Source organism: Bufo bufo, chromosome 5, assembly GCF_905171765.1.
Source record: "Bufo bufo chromosome 5, aBufBuf1.1, whole genome shotgun sequence".
In the NCBI taxonomy this organism is placed as follows: domain Eukaryota; kingdom Metazoa; phylum Chordata; class Amphibia; order Anura; family Bufonidae; genus Bufo; species Bufo bufo.
Genome location: NC_053393.1, coordinates 473,021,891 through 473,044,584, shown reverse-complemented (window position 1 = coordinate 473,044,584; position 22,694 = coordinate 473,021,891). Strand labels below are relative to the sequence as shown.

Below are 22,694 nucleotides of genomic sequence, written 5' to 3'. Positions count from 1 at the left end.
TTGACTCAAGGGAAGTGCTATATATACAGACTAAATGAAAGGCTCCCAGCATGAACGTGAATTGAGATATCGAGCGCTCTCACAGAAGTGTGTCAACTAGGGAAATGTACTACAACCAGGAGTCTACTTTAAGATACATTGTTTGAACCTCACATTACCCTTATAAACTGAACTAATTGACAATTAAAAAGCAGCACCATCTCAGGCTAATAAATATCAACGGAACCTAGAGACTATATATCGCTAACCCAAGGGGTCCATATAGAAAACATTATATATTCCCCATGTAATTTATTGGATGACATTCCTCATTTTTATTATTGTATAATTTATGTTTTTTATTCATTTTATATTGTATACTCTATGCATTTTTTATAAGGCAGGGTGGATGATTGACTTACGTGACCACGTTATTCAACACCCACCTATCACGTTGAAGGGATTTTTTGTATTGATTGTTTTTTTAATAAATCTTTGATTATTATTTTTAAGAAATATTCTGTCTTAAAACTTTTAGTCGTCCATACATATCCAGAAGTTTGAGTGCCCCTCAATCTATCTTACATTTGATTATTTCTTCTTTTACGACACTGGGTGAGTCGCGGGGAGTGCACCAACTAACCCTGAGGTACAGTCAGGTCCATAAATATTGGGACATCAACACAATTCTAACATTTTTGGCTCTATACACCACCATAATGGATTTGAAATGAAACAAACAAGATATGCTTTAACTGCAGACTGTCAGCTTTAATTTGAGGGTATTTACATCCAAATCAGCTGAACGGTGTAGGAATTACAACAGTTTGCATATGTGCATTCCACTTGTTAAGGGACCAAAAGTAATGGGACAATTGGCATCTCAGCTGTTCCATGGCCAGGTGTGTGTTATTCCCTCATTATCCCAATTACAATGAGCAGATAAAAGGTCCATAGTTCATTTCAAGTGTGCTATTTGCATTTGGAATCTGTTGCTGTCAACTCTCAAGATGAGATCCAAAGAGCTGTCACTATCAGTGAAGCAAGCCATCAATAGGCTGAAAAAACAAAACAAACCCATCAGAGAGATAGCAAAAACATTAGGCGTGGCCAAAACAACTGTTTGGAACATTCTTAAAAAGAAGGAACGCATCGGTGAACTCAGCAACACCAAAAGACCCGGAAGACCACGGAAAACAACTGTGGTGGATGACCAAAGAGTTATTTTCCTGGTGAAGAAAACACCCTTCACAACAGTTGGCCAGATCAAGAACACTCTCCAGGAGGTAGGTGTATGTGTGTCAAAGTCAACAATCAAGAGAAGACTTCACCAGAGTGAATACAAAGGGTTCACTACAAGATGTAAACCATTGGTGAGCCTCAAAAACAGGAAAGCCAGATTAGAGTTTGTCAAACGACATCTAAAAAAGCCTTCACAGTTTTGTAACAACATCCTATAGACAGATAAGACCCAGATCAACTTGTACCAGAGTGATGGGAAGAGAAGAGTATGGAGAAGGAAAGGAACTGCTCATGATCCTAAGCACACCACCTCATCAGTGAAGCATGGTGGTGGTAGTGTCATGGCGTGGGCATGTATGGCTGCCAATGAAACTGGTTCTATTGTTTTTATTGATAATGTGACTGTTGACAAAAGCAGCAGGATGAATTCTGGAGTGTTTCGGGCAATATTATCTGCTCATATTTAGCCAAATGCTTCGGAACTCATTGGACGGCGCTTCACAGTGCAGATGGACAATGACCCAAAGCATACTGCAAAAGCAACCAAAGATTTTTTTAAGGGAAAGAAGTGGAATGTTATGAAATGGCCAAGTCAATCACCTGACCTGAATCCGATTGAGCATGCATTTCACTTGCTGAAGACAAAACTGAAGAGAAAATGCCCCAAGAACAAGCAGGAACTGAAGACAGTTGCAGTAGAGGCCTGGCAGAGCATCACCAGGGATGAAACCCAGTGTCTGGTGATGTCTATGCGTTCCAGACTTCAGGCTGTAATTGACTGCAAAGGATTTGCAACCAAGTATTAAAAAGTGAAAGTTTGATTTATGATTATTATTTTCTGTCCCATTACTTTTGGTTCCTAAACAAGTGGGAGGCACATATGCAAACTGTTGTAATTCCTGCACCGTTCACCTGATTTGGATGTAAATACCCTCAAATTAAAGCTGACAGTCTGCAGTTAAAGCACATCTTGTTTGTTTCATTTCAAATCCATTGTGGTGGTGTATAGAGCCAAAAATGTTAGAATTTTGTTGATGTCCCAATATTTATGGGCCTGACTGTATATTCGGTGAAGCCACTAATTCATTTATTTGTACATCTATGTTCCAGACATAGCCTAAAAGATATTTAATTTTCTCTTTCATTTCTGAAATATACGGGTGTCCTGAGACTTTTGACCCAACCTGTATTTACTTGACTTCTTTACAGTTTGCAAGCCAGATAATGGAGAGCACGTACACTGCAGTTTTGCCCCCCTGGTATTTTACAGCAGGTATCATATCATTATTTCCTTGCCAAGGATGATGCCATTAAATATAGAGGTGGCTGCTTCTGTGCATAGCTCTCTCCATTCCAGGCTATGAAGGTTATGAAAATATTCAGGCATGCCTGCTTGGCTCTCTATGTAACTACTATAGAATTGAATGGAGAGAGTATCGTGTATGAGGTTGAGGCTGAATGTGACCCCAGGACGGGAGTCTGTGGTTCTGTGTTTTCCAGATAAAACTCAAACCCCTTTAAACATTTACATTGGCTTGTAAATGAAATGCGTGACTCTATGTCCCAGAATCCAGTTTCCTTTAGAAGAAGAGGAGTCGTCAGGCTGGTGTGAACAGACAAGGTTTTTGAATCATTGATTTTAATTGTTTCTGTTAATGTTTCTTTAAACAATTGCAGCAGAACAACATTAGCTGAAGAGAACAGCGAGCCATTAGTAAAAGGTCATTGGGCTCGCTAGAAACCAAGAGCACTTATTTTCTCCTGCGGGTATGTGCTAGCGAGTTAAGTGTAAAATCATTAAAGCTCCTTCTACTATGAGACTACAAAGTAAGTCCGTTCCCAGACGTGCTCTGGTTCTAACTCAACAGATCATCAATTTTTAATCCTTGGTTTTGGTTAAAGTCCTTTTTCCTTCCTGTCATTAAGGGTATATATCAATGGAACGGGGCGGATTAACTAATTCTGCCTAATATTTAGAGTTAGATAGTGTAACCTTAGACCAGACAGTCTAAAACTGCGCCACGTTTATCACGGTGAATGATGCTATTCAAAAAATGTCTAAGGCCAGTATTACATTAAGCGATCATCCAGGCGATTGTTCCAGGCGTTCCTTCCCGGCAATCGCCTGCTCGTCAGCGGAGAAGATGCTGCTATTACATGAAGCGATCTCCTCCATAGTATGGGGAGGAGCGATCGTTATGCCATCACTTGTCCCCATACTGACTAGTTGTTTGCCAGCAGCAGATCGTGATCTTCTGCCGGCAAACAATGATTTTTAACGGTCCTTAATAATCTAGATTTCTCAAATGTGGTGGCTTATTACACACCAGATCATCGCTAACAAGCGTACCTAGGAACCGATGATCTGGCCGACAACCGGCCAGTGTAATACTGCCTTAAGGATACCGCCACACGGCACAGCCGAGACACAGTTGTGTGAGACAGAGAACCACTTGTCCATGCAACTTGTGGCCTTAGACACATGAGCCTCCATTACACCTAAATGCTCTGCCCTCTCTGCAACTAACATGCCTTCTCCACTTTGATTGACAGGGCCAGGCAGGGAAAACATTATAATGCCTGGCCTGTCAATCAAAGTGCAGAGGGAGCCGCAGTTGCAGAGAGAGCTGAGCCTCTAGGTGTAACGGTAACGCCCCCATTGCTCCTAGAGGCTCATTTGCATATATTACAACTTCATTTTTCTCAGCAGTGCGGGCACATATGAACATGGGACCAACACAGATGCCTTCAGCTGCCAAGAGCACATGTAACAGGTCAGCCAGTTTAATAGGTACAAATCTGCTGACAGATGCCCTTTAAAGGCATTATCCAAGACTAATAAAGAGCTCCCAGTGTGGCCGCCCCACGGTGGTCATCATACTTACATTGTCCCTGCCACTGGGTTTGGTCTCTGTTGCTTTCAGGCCGGCTCTTCCGTTCCCTTTAGCGCTGAAAACAACATCCATCCATGGGGAAGGGGGACCACCTGCCCACTGCAGCGGTAACCTACTACTCTTGCGTAACATGACCAGTTGTCATGGCGCAATAGGAGCAGGTCACCGCTGCAACCAGTGATTGGCTGCAGTGGTCACTTGTCGATGGATGTTGTTTTCAGAGCTGTAAGGAGAGGAAGAGCTGGCTCAGGAGTGACAGATAGCAGTGGTGACAAGGTTAATTTTATCACCACCGTGGCTCGGCCACTCTGGGAGGTTTGCATTACTCTTGGATAATCCATTTAAAACCAGGGCACTCTATCACATATGTCTGTTAGAGTTTCATTCAGGTCTTTCAGGAATTATTTTGGGATGTCGTATAAAGATGACTGAGTGGCTTGTGGCTATGCTTCTTGGTAGAGTGCTGGGGAAGGCATAGTTGTCATGTCATGATGTGTGGCAGCAGAAGGCACACCAAATTGTCAACTCCCCCCGATCCTGCAGGGGGAGGAAGGGGTGATCAGGGGCATCAAAGATGGTGGACAGCCTTCAGTTGTTGTGGTCCGTATTGACCATAGCATCTGAAGGGTTAAATGCCCACAATCAGTCAGTAGACTGATCGTGGACATTGCAGCTGGGACTTGGCTGAGCAGGCGCCATCTTTACCTTAATGACGCATGATACGATATATATATACAGTACAGACCAAAAGTTTGGACACACCTTCTCATTCAAAGAGTTTTCTTTATTTTCATGACTATGAAGGCATCAAAACTATGAATTAACACATGTGGAATTATATACATAACAAACAAGTGTGAAACAACTGAGAATATGTCATATTCTAGGTTCTTAAAAGTAGACACCTTTTGCTTTGATTACTGCTTTGCACACTTTTGGCATTCTCTTGATGAGCTTCAAGAGGTAGTCCCCTGAAATGGTCTTCCAACAGTCTTGAAGGAGTTCCCAGAGATGCTTAGCACTTGTTGGCCCTTTTGCCTTCACTCTGCGGTCTAGCTCACCCCAAACCATCTCGATTGGGTTCAGGTCCAGTGACTGTGGAGGCCAGGTCATCTGGCGCAGCACCCCATCACTCTCCTTCATGGTCAAAAAGCCCTTACTTTCAAAGTTTTCCCAATTTTTCGGCTGACTGACTGACCTTCATTTCTTAAAGTAATGATGGCCACTCGTTTTTCTTTACTTAGCTGCTTTTTTCTTGCCATAATACAAATTCTAACAGTCTATTCAGTAGGACTATCAGCTGTGTATCCACCTGACTTCTCCTCAACGCCACTGATGGTCCCAACCCCATTTATAAGGCAAGAAATCCCACTTATTAAACCTGACAGGGCACACCTGTGAAGTGAAAACCATTTCAGGGAACTACCTCTTGAAGCTCATCAAGAGAATGCCAAGAGTGTGCAAAGCAGTAATCAAAGCAAAAGGTGGCTACTTTGAAGAACCTAGAATATGACATATTTTCAGTTGTTTCACACTTGTTTGTTATGTATATAATTCCACATGTGTTAATTCATAGTTTTGATGCCTTCAGTGTGAATCTACAATTTTCATAGTCATGAAAATAAAGAAAACTCTTTGAATGAGAAGGTGTGTCCAAACTTTTGGTCTGTACTGTATATGTCCAAATACGTGCGTCCTCTTAGTCATTTTCACATTTCCTTTGTAGGCAGTTATAACTACGAAGTGGTGCCCACCTGTCAGTCACCAATGTGTAATTATTTAATTAGGTGAAATGCCAGCATGTGACAGCCAACTGGATCAGTGGGACACTGGAAAGAATATTATTTCCATTCTATTTATATTGCAGCCTCTGATTGATCAGGTCCTATTACCCAGGTATCATAAGACATTGGCCGAAGCCCATATCATCAAGTGACACATGGCACAGCTCCCCGGGCTCAGATTATACAGCTCATATCATTTTTTACAAGGTAGATTTTATAGCACATCTCATGTCTTACGGGGGCTATAACTTCACAATGTAGCTGGTGGTCTGATGGCAGCGAAATATTACAATGAATTTTACATTGCTTGAATGTTTTCCATAACTGAAAGGCCCCTTTCACACGAGCGAGTTTTACACGCGGGTGCATTGCGTGACGTGAACGCATAGCACCGGCACTGAATCCTGACCCATTCATTACAATGGGTCTGTGTACATAAGCGTTTTTTTTCACGCATCACTTCTGCGTTGCGTGAAAAACGCAGCATGATCTGTATTCTGCATTTTTCACGCAGCCCTGGCCCCATAGAAGTGAATGGGGCTTCAGTGAAAAACGCATTGAATCCGGAAGCAAGTGCGGGTGCGATGAGTTTTTCACTGATGGTTGCTAAGAGATGTTGTTTGTAAACCTTCAGGTTTTTTTATCACACGCATGAAAAACACATCAAAACGCATTGCACCCGCGCGGAAAAAACTGAAGGTAATCGCAGACAAAACTGACTGAACTTGCTTGCAAGATGGTGCGAGTTTCACTGAACGCACCCCAAACACATCCGGACCTAATCCGTCACGCTCGTGTGAAAAAGGCCAAACAGTCTTTCCTTCAGCAGTTTGTCTCACATGTATCCTTCACGTTACATTGTGTATAATTTACTGCCTGTCATATATCATTGTCATATATAATTCATTGTTTGTCATTTATGGCATGTATATTATAGCACCCGGTGTGTGTGTGTATATTGTGGGGTTCGCTCTGGTAGACAGGCTAGCGGACGCAGTATAGAGGCAATCACAAAGGCTTTAACTTAAAGAGTTCAGTGTTTATTCACACAGAAGAAAAAATATATATGACCGTTCACAGTCTTGGTGTTTGTTCACACCATGCAATGTCCATAGAACAAAATCTTCACCTGGTTAGCAGTTTTCCACCCGCAGTCCACAGCAGGCTTTAGGGGCCTGTTTTCCGGCATGCGGCTCTCAGCCCTTTAGCACGGCACAACTTCACAGGTCCCAAAACACAGAGACTCCCCAGCTCCTCTGTCAGATGGAGGATAAAACCACACACAGCTGAGACTGCTGGCTGGGTTTTATATAGGCCAAAAAGATCCGGCCTGGAGTGTGGGGAGCAGCCATCCACCCAGCACTTTAGCTACTCCCAGTAAGAGCCGGCCCGGATCGGCTTTACAGCCACACTAACAACAAACAGTGTCAGCCAGCACTAGCTGCCGCTGACACTTAAAACTACCGGCTCTTACCTCACCGAGGCCAGGAATCTCGGTGACACATACATTCCATCAATGACCGCCCCTTGCGCCTTCCTACAATATATATAACTTTCTTGACAGGTAGTCTCTACAAAAGGAATCCAAAAGCAAAATACCGTATATACTCGAGTATAAGACGAGTTTTTTGGGCACATATTTTTGTGCTCAAAAAGCCCCCTCGTCTTATACTCGAGTCTAGGTCTGTATTATGGCAACTTACATTGCCATAATACAGACCAACAGTGGCGTAGCTATAGAGGTCGCAGCGGTCGCAATTGCGACCGGGCCCCTAAGTCAGGGGGGCCCACGGGGCCCCCCAGGAGATAATGAGTAAAGCCCTGGATTATTTATTTGGATATCTTACTTTGTCTTAGCTCCGGTAATAGCAGGCAGTGCGGGGGGGGGCGGCGCTCACTCACTGACGTCACGCGCCTGCTCCTCCCACTAGGCGGCGCAGGCGCCTGACGTCAGTGAGTGAGCGCCTCCCGCCCGCACTGCCTGCTATTACCGGAGCGAAGACAAAGTAAGATATCCAAATAATCCGAGTAAAGAGCTCAGCAATGAGCAATGATTAAAGTTAAAGTAGTTACTGATTAGTTTATAAATATACTGCTGTAAGCGTCGGGGAGGGGGATCTGTGGATGGCACTGTAGGGGCATCTGTGGATGGCAGTGCCATCCACAGATCCCCCTACAGTGCCATCCACAGATCCCCCCTCCCCTAAACAGTGCCATCCACAGATCTCCCCCCTAAACAGTGCCATCCACAGATCCCCCCTAAACAGTGCCATCCACAGATCCCCCCTCCCCTAAACAGTGCCATCCACAGATCCCCCCTCCCCTAAACAGTGCCATCCACAGATCTCCCCCCTAAACAGTGCCATCCACAGATCCCCCCTAAACAGTGCCATCCACAGATCCCCCCTCCCCTAAACAGTGCCATCCACAGATCCCCCCTAAACAGTGCCATCCACAGATCCCCCCTCCCCTAAACAGTGCCATGATGGCACTGTTTAGGGGAGGGGGGATCTGTGGATGGCACTGTTTAGGGGGGATCTGTGGATGGCACTGTTTAGGGGGGATCTGTGGATGGCACTGTTTAGGGGGGATCTGTGGATGGCACTGTTTAGGGGGGAGATCTGTGGATGGCACTGTTTAGGGGGGAGATCTGTGGATGGCTCCCTGTATTTAATGCAGAGTGTGTGTGTATATAATGCACACACTCTGCATTAATTACAGGGAGTCAGAGTCAGACTCCCATCAATCTGAGTCACCCTCTTGCAGATGTGTGTATATAATGTAGAGTGTGTGCATTATATACACATACACTCTGCATTATAGCTGCATTTCCCACCCTAGTCTTGTACTCGAGTCAATATTTTTTCCCATTTTTTGGGGGTAAAATTAGGGGCCTTGGCTTATATTCGGGCCGGCTTATACTCGAGTATATACGGTAAGTCTTATGTAAAAATGGAAATTCAATAAGGAACTACGGTCATTCCTATGTACTTCTCTATTAAAGGGAATGTAGGTTTCTGAGAAATGACATTTATTTATTCAGACCACTATAGTCCATTAGTTTATACAGACTACAACTACATTATACATTTAGTTGGATTAGTCAGATTGCGTTTGGGACCAGTGCCCTGCAGCTGTGGTTTGCAGTAAAATAAAGCGCTTTTTGGAAGCTGCATTACGTGAGCATCACACCATAGAAGTCAATGGAAACTGCGACCACAAGTAGATTTTCATTGACTTCTATAGAGAGAAAAATAAAGTTGCTCTGCAGGAATCACGTGACATTGTGCTGCATCAGTTCAGGTTGTGCAACACTTCTGCATCTCACAAGCAGCCATGCAGCCCTAAGAATGGGAATGTGCCTTAGTGTCCGAGTATGAGTAGTGCTCACAGAAGAGGTGACTTGGCTTTCCACACTATCTCTTACATAATCCTTCCGTACAAGTGCATTGTCCCCACTGCAAGTGGCTAAAGTGTTAATGTCACTGTATTTCATGTATGACTTGTCCCATAGGTTGTGTATGGTGTGGGACATTCCCTAGTGGCTGGGCAGGGCTGACGTTACCCCCTCCTCTCTACGAGGAAGTGAGTTAGTATAGTTTCAGCTGCAGACAGTCCAGCAACTAAGGAGCAGTGCTGTACAGGAGAGCTTCCTTTCCCCTGTGGATTACATAAGCAAACATGACAATTTATGTGCCACTGCCAGTCCTTGAAGGGAAGAAATCTTACAGAACATACACTATGGCAGCTACTAAAGGGGCCTGCAGAATATTTGTCAGAGAAAGGTAACACACTTAGGCCTCATGCACACGACCGTTGTGTGCATCCGCGGCCGCTGTTCCGTTTTTTTTTCGCGGACCCATTGACTTTCAATGGGTCCGTGGAAAAATCGGAAAATGCACCATTTGGCTTCCGCGTCCGTGATCCGTTTTTCCAGTCCGTGAAAAAAATATGACCTGTCCTATTTTTTTTCACGGACAACGGTTCACGGACCCATTCAAGTCAATGGGTCCGTGAAAAATCACGGATGCACACAAGATAGTCATCCGCGTCCGTGATCCGTGTCCGTTTTTCCAATAATTTTCAATGCAAACTTGACTTCACTTTTCATGTCCGTGGATCCTCCAAAAATCAAGGAAGACCCACTGAAGAAAAAACGGCCACGGATCACGGAACAACGGAAATCTGTTTTGCGGACCGCCAAAAAAAAACGGTCGTGTGCATGAGGCCTTACATTGAAGCTATAGACTTCACTGCCTGTGGTGGGAGGAATAAGCTTCAGGCTTCGCATTATCCTAAAAGAACAGAGACTGTCCACTGTTGCATAAGAACCATGAGTACTACTACTCGCATTTGGCCACACGCTCACGCACGCCTCCGCGGCATGCTGTACAAAGTTGAAAATGAGTTAAGTGTACCCTAAAACCAGTCCACATATCCACACGATGTGCTGCCACCACTCATTGTCGTGGCCAACAAGATACCCACCCTAGAACGCACAAGTACACACTGGCGTGCCCTGGGAACTCTAGCATCGAGCAGTTCAATGTTTAGCACACTGGCATTCAAAGGGGTTAATAGAGCTAAGCGATACTTTTCCTCTTGGAGGTTGTGGGCACATCAGAGTGTCAAGGACATATTAAATTTTTAAGATATAATATTAATGTAATATACAATACACAATAACACAGTACTAAACTACTAAAACGAGTTAAAATGCAAAAACGAAATATTATATAGCATACACATATAGGCAAAACAGTTATAAAAAATAAAAAGGGATAAAATAAAGTATACTAGATTTCTTGCTAAGGTATCTTGGTTGCATCTCGACTTTGACTAACTCTGACATTTGTAAAGGGTCTTAGCCAGAACCTCCCTTTCATGCCGCTCTACAGAGCACTAGTGAGACCTCATTTGGAGTATTGTGCTCAGTACTGGAGACCATATCTCCAGAAGGATATTGATACTTTGGAGAGAGTTCAGAGAAGAGCTACTAAACTAGTACATGGATTGCAGGATAAAACTTACCAGGAAAGATTAAAGGACCTTAATATGTATAGCTTGGAAGAAAGACGAGACAGAGGGGATATGATAGAGACTTTTAAATACATAAAGGGAATCAACAAGGTAAAAGAGGAGAGAATATTTAAAAGAAGAAAAACTGCTACAAGAGGACATAGTTTTAAATTAGAGGGGCAAAGGTTTAAAAGTAATATCAGGAAGTATTACTTTACTGAGAGAGTAGTGGATGCATGGAATAGCCTTCCTGCAGAAGTGGTAGCTGCAAATACAGTGAAGGAGTTTAAGCATGCATGGGATAGGCATAAGGCCATCCTTCATATAAGATAGGGCCGGGGGCTATCCATAGTATTCAGTATATTGGGCAGACTAGATGGGCCAAATGGTTCTTATCTGCCGACACATTCTATGTTTCTATGTTTCTCTTACCTCATGAGGAAAACTAATCATATGCAAGGAACCACAGTCCTAGCGAGATAATATGACTGACAAATTCCAAAACATATGTTTACCCATCTAGGCATGCCAAACATAAATATGAAATATTAATAATTTCAACCAATATGATTTTCCAAAAATGCTGGCACTTGAGTCAAGAGAAGCATCTGAGTTCCGTAATCCTATTCATGTAGGCTGATTATTTTAAAACATTGATTATGACAGTGGTGGCTTTGACATGTATTGTATGTTATAGAGGACTTCAGCAGTTTACAGATAACGATGTGAGCTGTAGACAGCCCATCTCACGTCAGGGCATTCATCTTGTTAGCACCTCCGTATAAATTATACAACATGCACATCTAGTCTTCTGCACAGTAGATCACTTATGTCTACAGAGGTTCAATATATATATTTATTTCAGTAATGCAATGTAAAAGGAATTGCATTAATGCAGTTTAAAATTAGAATTTTGTGAAAAGGTTCAATATTCTAGGCTCAAAGTGTCACACTCTAGTCAGCTAATTAACCCATACCCCCTGAGCAAAGGGTACCTGAGATTGTGACTTTGGGGTTTCATAAGCTGTAACCCATAATTATCCAAATTATAACAAATAAAGGCTTGAAATATCTCGCTTTGCATGTAATGAGTCTATCTCATATGTTAGTTTCACCTTCTAAGTTGCATTACTGAAATAAATGAACTTTGCACGATATTCAAATTTTTGGAGTTTCACCTGTATAGTTTCCATTAAAGGGTTTCTGTCACTAGAATTTTCACTATTAAACTGGTTGACATTAGCGATGTGCTAATGTCAGCTGAACCTAACCGCTATTCATGTGATTATTCATGCCCCCGTTACTGCAGAATTTTTACTTTTATAATATGCCAATTAGCCCCTAGGAGCAGGGGGGGTGGGCGTTGCTCCTGCACTTAGAGGCTCCGTTCTCCCACCTAATTACACGCCCTCCAAGTCTTGATTGACAGGGCCGGGCAGCGTTTGCATCCTCCTGCAGCACTGGGGAAATCTCGCGCCTTTCAGTATTCGGCGCAGGCGCAGTGAGGAAGCTGGCAGCCGGCGAGCGTCCTTCCCTCACCGCGCCTGTGCCGAATACTTAACGGCGTGAGATTTCCCCAGCACACAGGGGCTACAGGAGGATGCGCACCTGCGAGCATCACTGCCACTATCTTCTGCTGATCATTGGGGATCCTAGGGGTAGATCACCACCCAATAATTCAGTGATGGCAATTAAAGGGGCTATCCCATGATTAATGTAAAAAATGAAAATCAGACATCATATAGTAAATGACAATCTCTTTCTAACAAAGCTACAACCAGCCCTGTACCTCACATGGATCCAGAGATCTCCCCATTCATTGCTCCAATTCTGCTAGATTTATTTCATGCTGGCAACTCAGGGGATGTGTCCTTTCTAAAGAGGGGCATGTCCTTTCTGCTGCAGCTAAATTAGAGAAATTAGAAAAAGGCCAAACAACAGGAAGGGGGGGGGGGACAGATAGATTTCAGTGAATAACTGAATACATGCAATTCGAAAAGTATTCAGATCCAGGTGCTGGTTTGAAAACTGTAGAATATTATTCATGGGAAAACCACTTTAAGGCAATTCTGTTTATGACTGTGCTGTCATAAAGGGGTTTTCCAATTGCACTTGGATTCTACTATCTGGTCTCCGGCCTCGGAGTATCTACCGTGGCAAATCTATATCTGGACTGGACCCCATACAGCATTCATGTTACGCCTACTACCGGCTAGCATTGGGGGTTCAGTGTATATTGTCTGTACAGTACCCACACACTGGTGCACCTTTGCATCTTTCATTTTTTATCCACAAGTAACTCATCAGTATTAGTTTGGTGGGGGCCGCCTACTGGCACGTCCATCGATCAGCTGTTTGGAAGGTCTGCCTCATACATATGGGCGCTGTGGCCTTCTCCCTGCTCACCAAGCACAGCATTGTATGTTGGATGGCAGCTCAGGCTCATTCATTCGAATGGGACTTAGCTGCACATAGGCCATGTGTTTGATGAACATGACGTCATTAGCCTAGAAAGAGGCCACAATGCTTAGTGGAGTACCACGGCCTCCTCAAGAAGCCGATAGGTGGGGGCACCAGGAGCCGGACCCCCACTGATATTGATGACCTTAATAGGAAAACCCCTTTAAATTTTACGATTAAAAATGTGTTAGTGATATAAACATTTCTCTAAAAATACTATAAAAGGCGTTAAATCATGTAAACCCCATCAGGAACAGTATAGGGCAGTTCAGGTAAGGCTACCTTCTGGCTTAGCAGATATGAAAGTGTCCTGGGACACCCTTTTCTGACCAGTGAGAGATTACGGATGGCCCATGGCTGGTCCAAGGTCACCTAACAGTTGCGTGTGCAGAAATCCCAATTCTGCCATTTCACAATGCTACTGTTTGCCTGTTCTAAAGGAATCGTTAATTTCTAACGATAATTTGTTTTCCCTTAGTCCTAACAGCAGCACAGATGGGGTTAACTGCCCCTGTGGACTGGTAGGACCGGCGGAATTTTTTATGAGCCCAAGAACCAATAAACGATCTTCAGCTCCCTGAAAGGGAGGCGATCACCCCCCAGCCCACCGTGTTTTTAACAAGCATAATGTATTTAGGGTGGGATATTTGTGTGCTGCTGTTAGGACTAAGGGAAAAAAATTATTGTTAGAAATTAATGATCCCCTTACGTCCTACCAGCAGCACAGATGGGGAGATAGCAAGAAGAATCCCCTAGGGAGGGTCCTCATGCCTGGCAGAACTAAGAACTGTCTGCCCAAAAGCCGAAAACTCTGCCATCCTAGCATCTATCCTATAATGGGAGATGAAGGTTGACTCAGAGCTCCAGGAGGCCGCCTTACAGATCAACTCTAAGGGGAGAAGTCTTCTCTCCGCAACAGAGGTGGAGACGAAGGCTTCCCTAATGGCCTCCTTGATCCAGCGACTAATGGTGGCTTTAGACGCTTTATGGCCTTTAGACTTACCGGCAAACAGGATAAGGAGATTCTCCTCTATCTTGAACTCTCTGGATCTATCCACATAGACCTGGAGGCATCTTGAAATATCCAGCGGGTCTCTTGCTGGAGTATCAGAGGAGGAGGCTGAAAACAAAACTGGTAAAGAGATTACCTGGTTGATATTTTGGAAGGTAGGCACCTTAGGCCTGAAGTAGGGTAAAAACTTCAGGAGTACTCTGTCCTGTAAGAAGATAATATACGGGTCAATTGCAGAGAAAGCCTGCAATTCAGAGATTCTTTTGGCTGAAGCTACAGCCAGAAGAAAAACCATCTTTAAAGTCAAAAATTTGAATTCCACCTCCTCCAAAGGCTCGAAGGGGGGAGATGCTAGCCCCCTGAGCACTACTGAAAGATCCCACTGGGGGATAGGTTTCAGTATAGTAGGCTTTAGTCTTTCAGCTCCCTTCAGGAAGCGTTTGATGAGTGGGTCCCGAGAATGTGGCCTGTTGAGACAGGCCGAGATGGCACAAATCTGTACCTTCAAGGTAGCTGGAGATAGGCCCCTATCTAATCCATCTTGAAGGAATTGTAGTATCGCAGGAAGGGGCGAATCTGCGGACGCCACTTGTTTGGAATCACACCATGCCACAAAGATTCTCATGATCCTGGAGTAGGCCATCTTTGTAGACTCTGCTCTGGAATGCGACAAAGTTCTCAGGACCGACTCGGAAAGCCCTTCTATATTGGGAAGAGACTGGTCAACCTCCAGGCTGTCAGGTTGAACCTGTGCAGATCTGGGCAGAGGTGAGTGTCCCACGACACCAGGGTCTGCTCCGGGGGGAGTCTCCAGTATTGTCCCCGACTCATCTGAATGAGCTGGGTAAACCAGGATCTCCTGGGCCAGAACGGTATGATGGCTATTACCGAGGCCTGATCCTGACGAATTTTCGTCAATACCCTCGGTATCATGGAAAACGGAGGGAAGATGTAAGCCAGCCTGAACCTCCATGGTATCGACAGAGCATCTATCGCCAGGGGGTTGTCCTCCCTGTACAGGCAACAGAACCTCAGCACCTTGGCGTTGAACCTGGTTGCCATGAGATCCATCTCTGGCATACCCCATCTGTGAACTAACTGCCTGAAGATCTCCGGATGCAGAGACCACTCCATGGTCGGTAATCCCCGACTTAAAGAGGACCTTTCACCTGGAAAAACATTGTGAACGAAGTATGCTGACATGGAGAGCGGCGCCCGGGGATCTCACTGCACTTACTATTATCCCCGGGCGCTGCTCCGTTCTCCCGTTATGCCCTCCGGTATCTTCTCTCTTTAAGTTATAGTAGGCGGTGTCTGCCCTTGTCCTGTGGGCGTCTCCTTCTCCTAGGCTGCAGCTCTGGCCAATCGCAGTGCAGAGCTCACAGCCTGGGAGGTTTTTTTCTCCCAGGCTGTGAGCTGTGCGCTGCGATTGGCCAGCGCTGCAGCCTAGGAGAAGGAGACGCCCACAGGACAAGGGCAGACACCGCCTACTATAACTTAAAGAGAGAAGATACCGGAGGGCATAACGGGAGAACGGAGCGGCGCCCAGGGATAATAGTAACTGCAGTGAGATCCCCGGGCGCCGCTCTCCATGTCAGCATACTTCGTTCACAATGTTTTTCCAGGTGAAAGGTCCTCTTTAAGCGGTCCGCTATCATATTGAGGGAACCTCGAATATGAGTGGCAGATAGATGGGAAAGGTTCGTCTCTGCCCACCGAAGAATTACCCCGATCTCTGACAGAAGGGGCAATGATCTTGTGCCTCCCTGCTTGTTTATATAGAGAACCGCAGTCATATTGTCTGACTGGACTTTCACTGCTTTGCCCTGGATCTGAGGGGCGAAGTGAAGGAGGGCTAGCCGGATAGCTCGCATCTCGCGAAAATTGGAAGAAAGACGCCACTCCAGAGGAGACCAAGATCCCTGTACTGGGGATCCGTCCAGGTGAGTGCCCCAGCCTACAAGGGACGCATCTGTAGTCAATATGACCCAAGCTGGTTGGGTCATAGACTTCCCTGCTGGTAGCTGAAACCACCATCTGAGGGAATTCCGGGTTTGACCGGACAGGGAGCACAGGGAATCTAGCCCCGCAGGGCTGCCGTTTCATAAGTGTAAGACCTCCGACTGAAGAGGACGGAGGTGCCATAGTGCCCAAGGGACTGCGTCCGCAGCCGCTGACATGAGCCCCAGCATCTTCATGAGAGTCCGGATAGAGACTCGACGAGGGACAAAAAGGACTCTTGCTAGGTCCTGAATCCGCACTCTCCTTTCTAGAGTCAACCGGAGGGACATCTCCACAGAGTCGACCACGAATCCTAAATAATGGATTGAAGTCGATGGGCTCACATTCGACTTCTGCCAGTTGATAATCCAGCCCAGGCGGAGGAGAAAGGAGATTGCGATCTGAAGATGGTGGGTAAGAACCGGAACTGAAGAGGCTATGAAGAGCCAATCGTCCAGATAAGGAATAATAGTCAGTCCTTGAAGTCTCAAAGCTGCCACCACCGACACCACCACCTTGGTGAAGATAAGGGGGGCAGAAGAGATTCCGAAGGGAAGCGCGGTGAACTGAAAGTGCCTGCGAACCCCTAAAATCTGGACCACAATCCTGAGGAATTTCCGTGAAGCGGAATGGATCGGGATGTGAAGATACGCATCCTTGAGGTCCAGAGTAGCCATGACGTCTCCAGGGTTGAGGATATGGCTGACTGACCTTATGGTTTCCATACGAAACCTGGTTTTCCTTATAAATCGATTGAGGAATCTCAAGTCGATGATCATCCGGAGATCTCCCGTCTTCTTGGGAACCAGGAACACTGGAGAATAAATCCCTAGGCCTCTCTCCCCTGCCGGCACCTCCTCTAGGGCTCCCTTGGAGATATAGTCCTGAATATAAGTTTCTAGGATTCTTTGTTTGGCAGACCCGAAGTTTCGCGTGGCGATGAATCTCTCTGGGGGGAGGGAGATAAGATCTACCCGGTACCCGGCAGAAATTATGTCCTGAACCCAGGGGTCTGCGATCAAATGGGCCCAAGGGTCTTTGAAATGGGAGAGACGGCCCCCCACGGGAATCTGGGGGAGGGGTACGGGAAAGTCTAGAGGAGATATTGCAGGGGCAGCAGGGCTTATCCAAGAGCCTCGAGGAGGCCCATAGTCAGGAGGGTTTTGCCTCCCTGGTGGGTTTGCGGGAGCGTCTCGAATATTTACGAGACGCCCCCCCCCAATCTCAGCGCCTAGTCTGCTGCCCTGGACGGCCTCCGCCTTTCTTCTCTTGTCTGGGGCGTCCCCGAAAGGGCTGCTGGGGGAGGCTCTTCCCTTTCTTGTCGGAGAGTCCCTCCATGATCCTGTCCAATTCGGACCCGAACAGCCTATCCGGCTCAAAGGGGAGCCCACAAAGGTTGAATTTGGACGCGTTGTCCGCGATCCATGGCATCAGCCAAAGTGGTCTGCGGGCAGCTGAAACTAGGGCCATAGTTTTGGCAGCCAGCTTCAGCTGCATCTGGGTGGAATCGACCAGGAAATCCATCGCCAGATTGGCAGATTTGAAGGCTGCCAAGATGTCATCTCTCGAAACGCTCTGGTCCACGTCCGTCTGGATCTGGTTGAGCTTAGAACGTAGAAAGGAGGCTACTTCAGTGGCCGCAATTGAAGTTGATGCGGAGGCAGCCGCCGCCACGTAACCCCTTCTGAGGGTGCACTCTGCCCGCCGGTCTAGAGGGTCCTGCAGACTAGACCCATCGTCTGCAGGGACCAGAGTGCGCCTGGACAACTTGGCTATAGCCATGTCCACCTTGGGAACGGAACCCCACGATTCCACCAAGGGTTTAGCCATCGGGTACATGAGCGTAAATTTCCTGGTGAGGACTGGGCCTTTCTCAGGCTTTCTCCACTCTGTACGCATTACAGAGAGAAGGGTCTCATCCGCTCTAAAGACACGCTGTGTCGGAGGACTCCCCCATGTCAACATCCTGGTCCCCCGACCTGATGGACTTCAGCAACTTCTGCGTTTTCTCTGGAGGAAAAAAGCAAGAAGTTAATTCTTCCTCCTCAGAAGAAGACCCCATGGAACAGGGGGTAGGTCTCTCGACCGGTGCAACAACTTCCATGGGAGTCTGAGAGGATCCTGGTAGCCTCTCATTAAGCAGACGCACCACTCCCCTAATGGAATCATCCACGTAAGTCTTTGTCCACTGAAACATCTCTTGCATCGTGGGTTCCGTGGATGCCTGTGTGCGGCAACTCTCGCACCTCGAGTAAGGGCAGTTGTCGTCCAAAGGTGTGTTACACTCGTAACAGGCCAAATGCTTCCTTTTGGCCCCGGACTTCCGCTGATCCGCATCTTTAGGGCAAGCCATAACTGTAAGAAGAAGAAACAGGTCAAAACACCTACAAACACAAAGTGGAGGTGAAACAAGACCATATGGGCGCCCACCAGCACAGAAGAAACTAGAGCTGTGAAGAAAAAAAACCAAGGCAAGCAATATATCACTAGAATATATGAAGCACAAGGAACTCTGGAGCTAGCTTGTGAAAGCGGTGCAACCAGAGCACTGAATGACAGGCTCTGGGCGCTTAAAAGGAGGAAGCCCCGCCCCCTGGGCGGGGTCTCAATCGGATAAGCCCAGAGAAGAAAATAGAGCCTATACCAGGCTCAAATCAACCCTATGTGTCTCCCCAGGCTACCTGAACCTTAGAGACGTTTATAAGGAGCCAAAAAAAAACCAGAGCGGTGAGATTTACCAAACCCCACCGCATCGGACGAAAAACCGGAAGTGACGTAGCGCACAGGGTGCGCGTCACTTCCGGAAGATGGCGGCGCCCACGGCGCCGCACACCTGCGTCAAGGAGAGGTACCGGACACCGCAGAGACGCCGAATCAAGGCGGAAGAAGAGAGGGGAGCCACCCCTCCCCCGACGGTACCCCTAATAAGATAAGTGTATCCGCGATACCGCCTAAAATAAAGGCATTACAATAAAAGGGGCAATTTTCCATAGGGAAAAAAAAAAGAGAGCCCCTCAAGCACTCTTCAGCTCCCTGAGAGGGAGCGATACGCTGAAGATCGTTTATTGGTTCTTGGGCTCATTAAAAATTCCGCCGGTCCTACCAGTCCATAGGGGGAGTTAACCCCATCTGTGCTGCTGGTAGGACGTAAGGGAATAACTGAATCGCACCTTGAGCACACAAGTACCTGCAGAAAAACAAAAGGGAAGGAAAAACAATGAACAAGGGCAGTAATGCGCCCCCCCCCCCCCCCCCCCCGGTGCTCAATGGGTTAACAGTTGTGCGACTGCTAGCTGCACAAGTGGCATTCTCAGTTAAGCCCCAGGCCTTTCACTTTCGGAGGTAGAGCGTTTTCTATTTTGAATGATCATGCTGTTGTGACACGCGGCTCTGCTAGTGACCGGGGAGCACTTGACATCAGCCCGTAACCAGCAGATGCTTTCCTGCTTCAGCAAAGGCCCCAGAGCACGAGTCAAAATAGCTGCGTGATGTCACATTATAATGAGAATGTGCTCCGGCCAATTGGTGCCAAGAATTGTCTGGACAAGGGTGGATTCCTTTTACAGCCTTAGTAAAGAGACATTATTGAGAACCGCACATGACAATCCCCTGCCCGGCTTTTCCTGATGTGGAATTTTATATAAGGAGCCTTATCAGTCACTGCTGACCTTCCCCGAGCAGGAAGATCTTGTGCGGTGTCTGCAGCCTGTTCCACCACTTAAGGAGAAGAATTCAGCGTGCGAGTTGCAGATCTATAGCAGAGCTTGCAATGCAGCTAGCCCGGGCGATTCTCTACGACAGCCCCTAGATTTTAAGAAATCAATCAACAAGTGGATTTCTCCAGAATCTCCAGTCTTCTCTTTTTCTTCATTTATATAAGCCGTTCATTTTGGACCTTTTTTTTTTATTATTATTTTTATTTTTTACGGTGTTTTTCATTTTTACCAATTCTCTTTGGTTTGTTGTGGATATGATCTGCTGAAGCGGCATTACTTACTGCCCCTGATGAAGCGCTTTGGCAGCCTCAGAGGTAGCAAGAAAAGAAAGGGTCAGGGTCAGGGGAACGAAAGACGACAATCAGAACCTCATGGACTCCTAGGTAGGACGTGTACACCTTGTCGTGGTAAAGGTTTTGCATATACAAATTTGCTTTCCCTGATGTGTTCAGTCACTGCTTCCTATGTGTACTCTAATTTGCTAATTCAAGTCACCCTGTTTTCAATACAATACGCATTTCACACATGTATTCAGGATATTTCAGTGAAAATGAATGGCTCTTGCATATAATAATACTACCTTATATATTATCGATTGTGATCGTTTTACCAGAAAGTTAATGCTGACTATGAAATCAATGTGCGTTATACATACTGGTCACATCATTGTGCAAAATGCAATGTGAGAGATAGATATATAATATATCTGTTACATAGTAGAGCAATTATATAGTATAGCAGTTTTATAGTAAATCAAATATATAGCATAGTAGCAAAATAGTATAGAAATTATATAGTATTGCAGTTTTATAGTAAAGCAAATATATAGCATAGTAGCAATATAGTATAGACGTTATATAGTATAGCAGTTATGTAGTTAAACAATTACTGTATATAGCATAGTACAGTAGCTATATAGTATAGCAATTAGATAGTATTGCAGCTTCAGTATATAGCAAAGCAATTATATAGTATAGGGGTTATCTAGCATAATATAGTACAACAGTTATATAGTATAGCAGTTATATAGTATAGCAGTTATATAGTATAGCAGTTATATAGTATAGCAGTTATATAGTAAAGAAATTATATAGTATAGCAGTTATATAGTATAGCAGTTATATAGTATAGCAGTTATATAGTAAAATAATTACCGGTATATAGTATAGCAGTTGTATAGCATAGGAATTGTATAGTAAAGCAATTATATAGTATAGCAGTTACATAGTATAGCAATTATATAGTGAAGAAATTATATAGTATAGCAGCAATATCGTATAGAAGTTATATAGTATAGCGCTTATACAGTATAGCTGCAGTTATATAGTATAGCGCTTATACAGTATAGCTGCAGTTATATAGTATAGCGCTTATACAGTATAGCTGCAGTTAGATAGTATAGCGCTTATACAGTATAGCTGCAGTTATATAGTATAGCGCTTATACAGTATAGCTGCAGTTATATAGTATAGCGCTTATACAGTATAGCTGCAGTTATATAGTATAGCGCTTATACAGTATAGCTGCAGACGCAGTTAGATAGTATAGCGCTTATACAGTATAGCTGCAGTTAGATAGTATAGCGCTTATACAGTATAGCTGCAGTTAGATAGTATAGCGCTTATACAGTATAGCTGCAGTTAGATAGTATAGCGCTTATACAGTATAGCTGCAGTTAGATAGTATAGCGCTTATACAGTATAGCTGCAGTTATATAGTATAGCGCTTATACAGTATAGCTGCAGTTATATAGTATAGCGCTTATACAGTATAGCTGCAGTTAGATAGTATAGCGCTTATACAGTATAGCTGCAGTTATATAGTATAGCGCTTATACAGTATAGCTGCAGTTAGATAGTATAGCGCTTATACAGTATAGCTGCAGTTATATAGTATAGCGCTTATACAGTATAGCTGCAGTTATATAGTATAGCGCTTATACAGTATAGCTGCAGTTATATAGTATAGCGCTTATACAGTATAGCTGCAGACGCAGTTAGATAGTATAGCGCTTATACAGTATAGCTGCAGTTAGATAGTATAGCGCTTATACAGTATAGCTGCAGTTAGATAGTATAGCGCTTATACAGTATAGCTGCAGTTAGATAGTATAGCGCTTATACAGTATAGCTGCAGTTAGATAGTATAGCGCTTATACAGTATAGCTGCAGTTATATAGTATAGCGCTTATACAGTATAGCTGCAGTTATATAGTATAGCGCTTATACAGTATAGCTGCAGTTATATAGTATAGCGCTTATACAGTATAGCTGCAGTTATATAGTATAGCGCTTATACAGTATAGCTGCAGTTAGATAGTATAGCGCTTATACAGTATAGCTGCAGTTAGATAGTATAGCGCTTATACAGTATAGCTGCAGTTAGATAGTATAGCGCTTATACAGTATAGCTGCAGTTAGATAGTATAGCGCTTATACAGTATAGCTGCAGTTAGATAGTATAGCGCTTATACAGTATAGCTGCAGTTATATAGTATAGCGCTTATACAGTATAGCTGCAGTTATATAGTATAGCGCTTATACAGTATAGCTGCAGTTATATAGTATAGCGCTTATACAGTATAGCT

At 44.8% G+C, this 22,694-nt stretch overlaps 1 protein-coding gene across 3 annotated transcripts in view; it reads left to right on the top strand.

The window, feature by feature from the left end:
* The window catches only part of PRKAG2 (protein kinase AMP-activated non-catalytic subunit gamma 2), a 415,068-nt gene that overhangs the window by 244,687 nt on the left and 147,687 nt on the right, over nucleotides 1–22,694 (top strand). The window contains exon 1 of one of the 3 annotated variants that reach the window (XM_040434118.1): nucleotides 19,815–20,490. The exons of the other annotated variants lie outside the window; for them this stretch is intronic. Coding sequence (XP_040290052.1) covers nucleotides 20,397–20,490 — 94 coding nt within the window. The 5' untranslated portion in view covers nucleotides 19,815–20,396. Of the gene's footprint in view, nucleotides 1–19,814; nucleotides 20,491–22,694 lie in introns of those variants that run through there. 3 annotated transcript variants of the gene reach the window in all.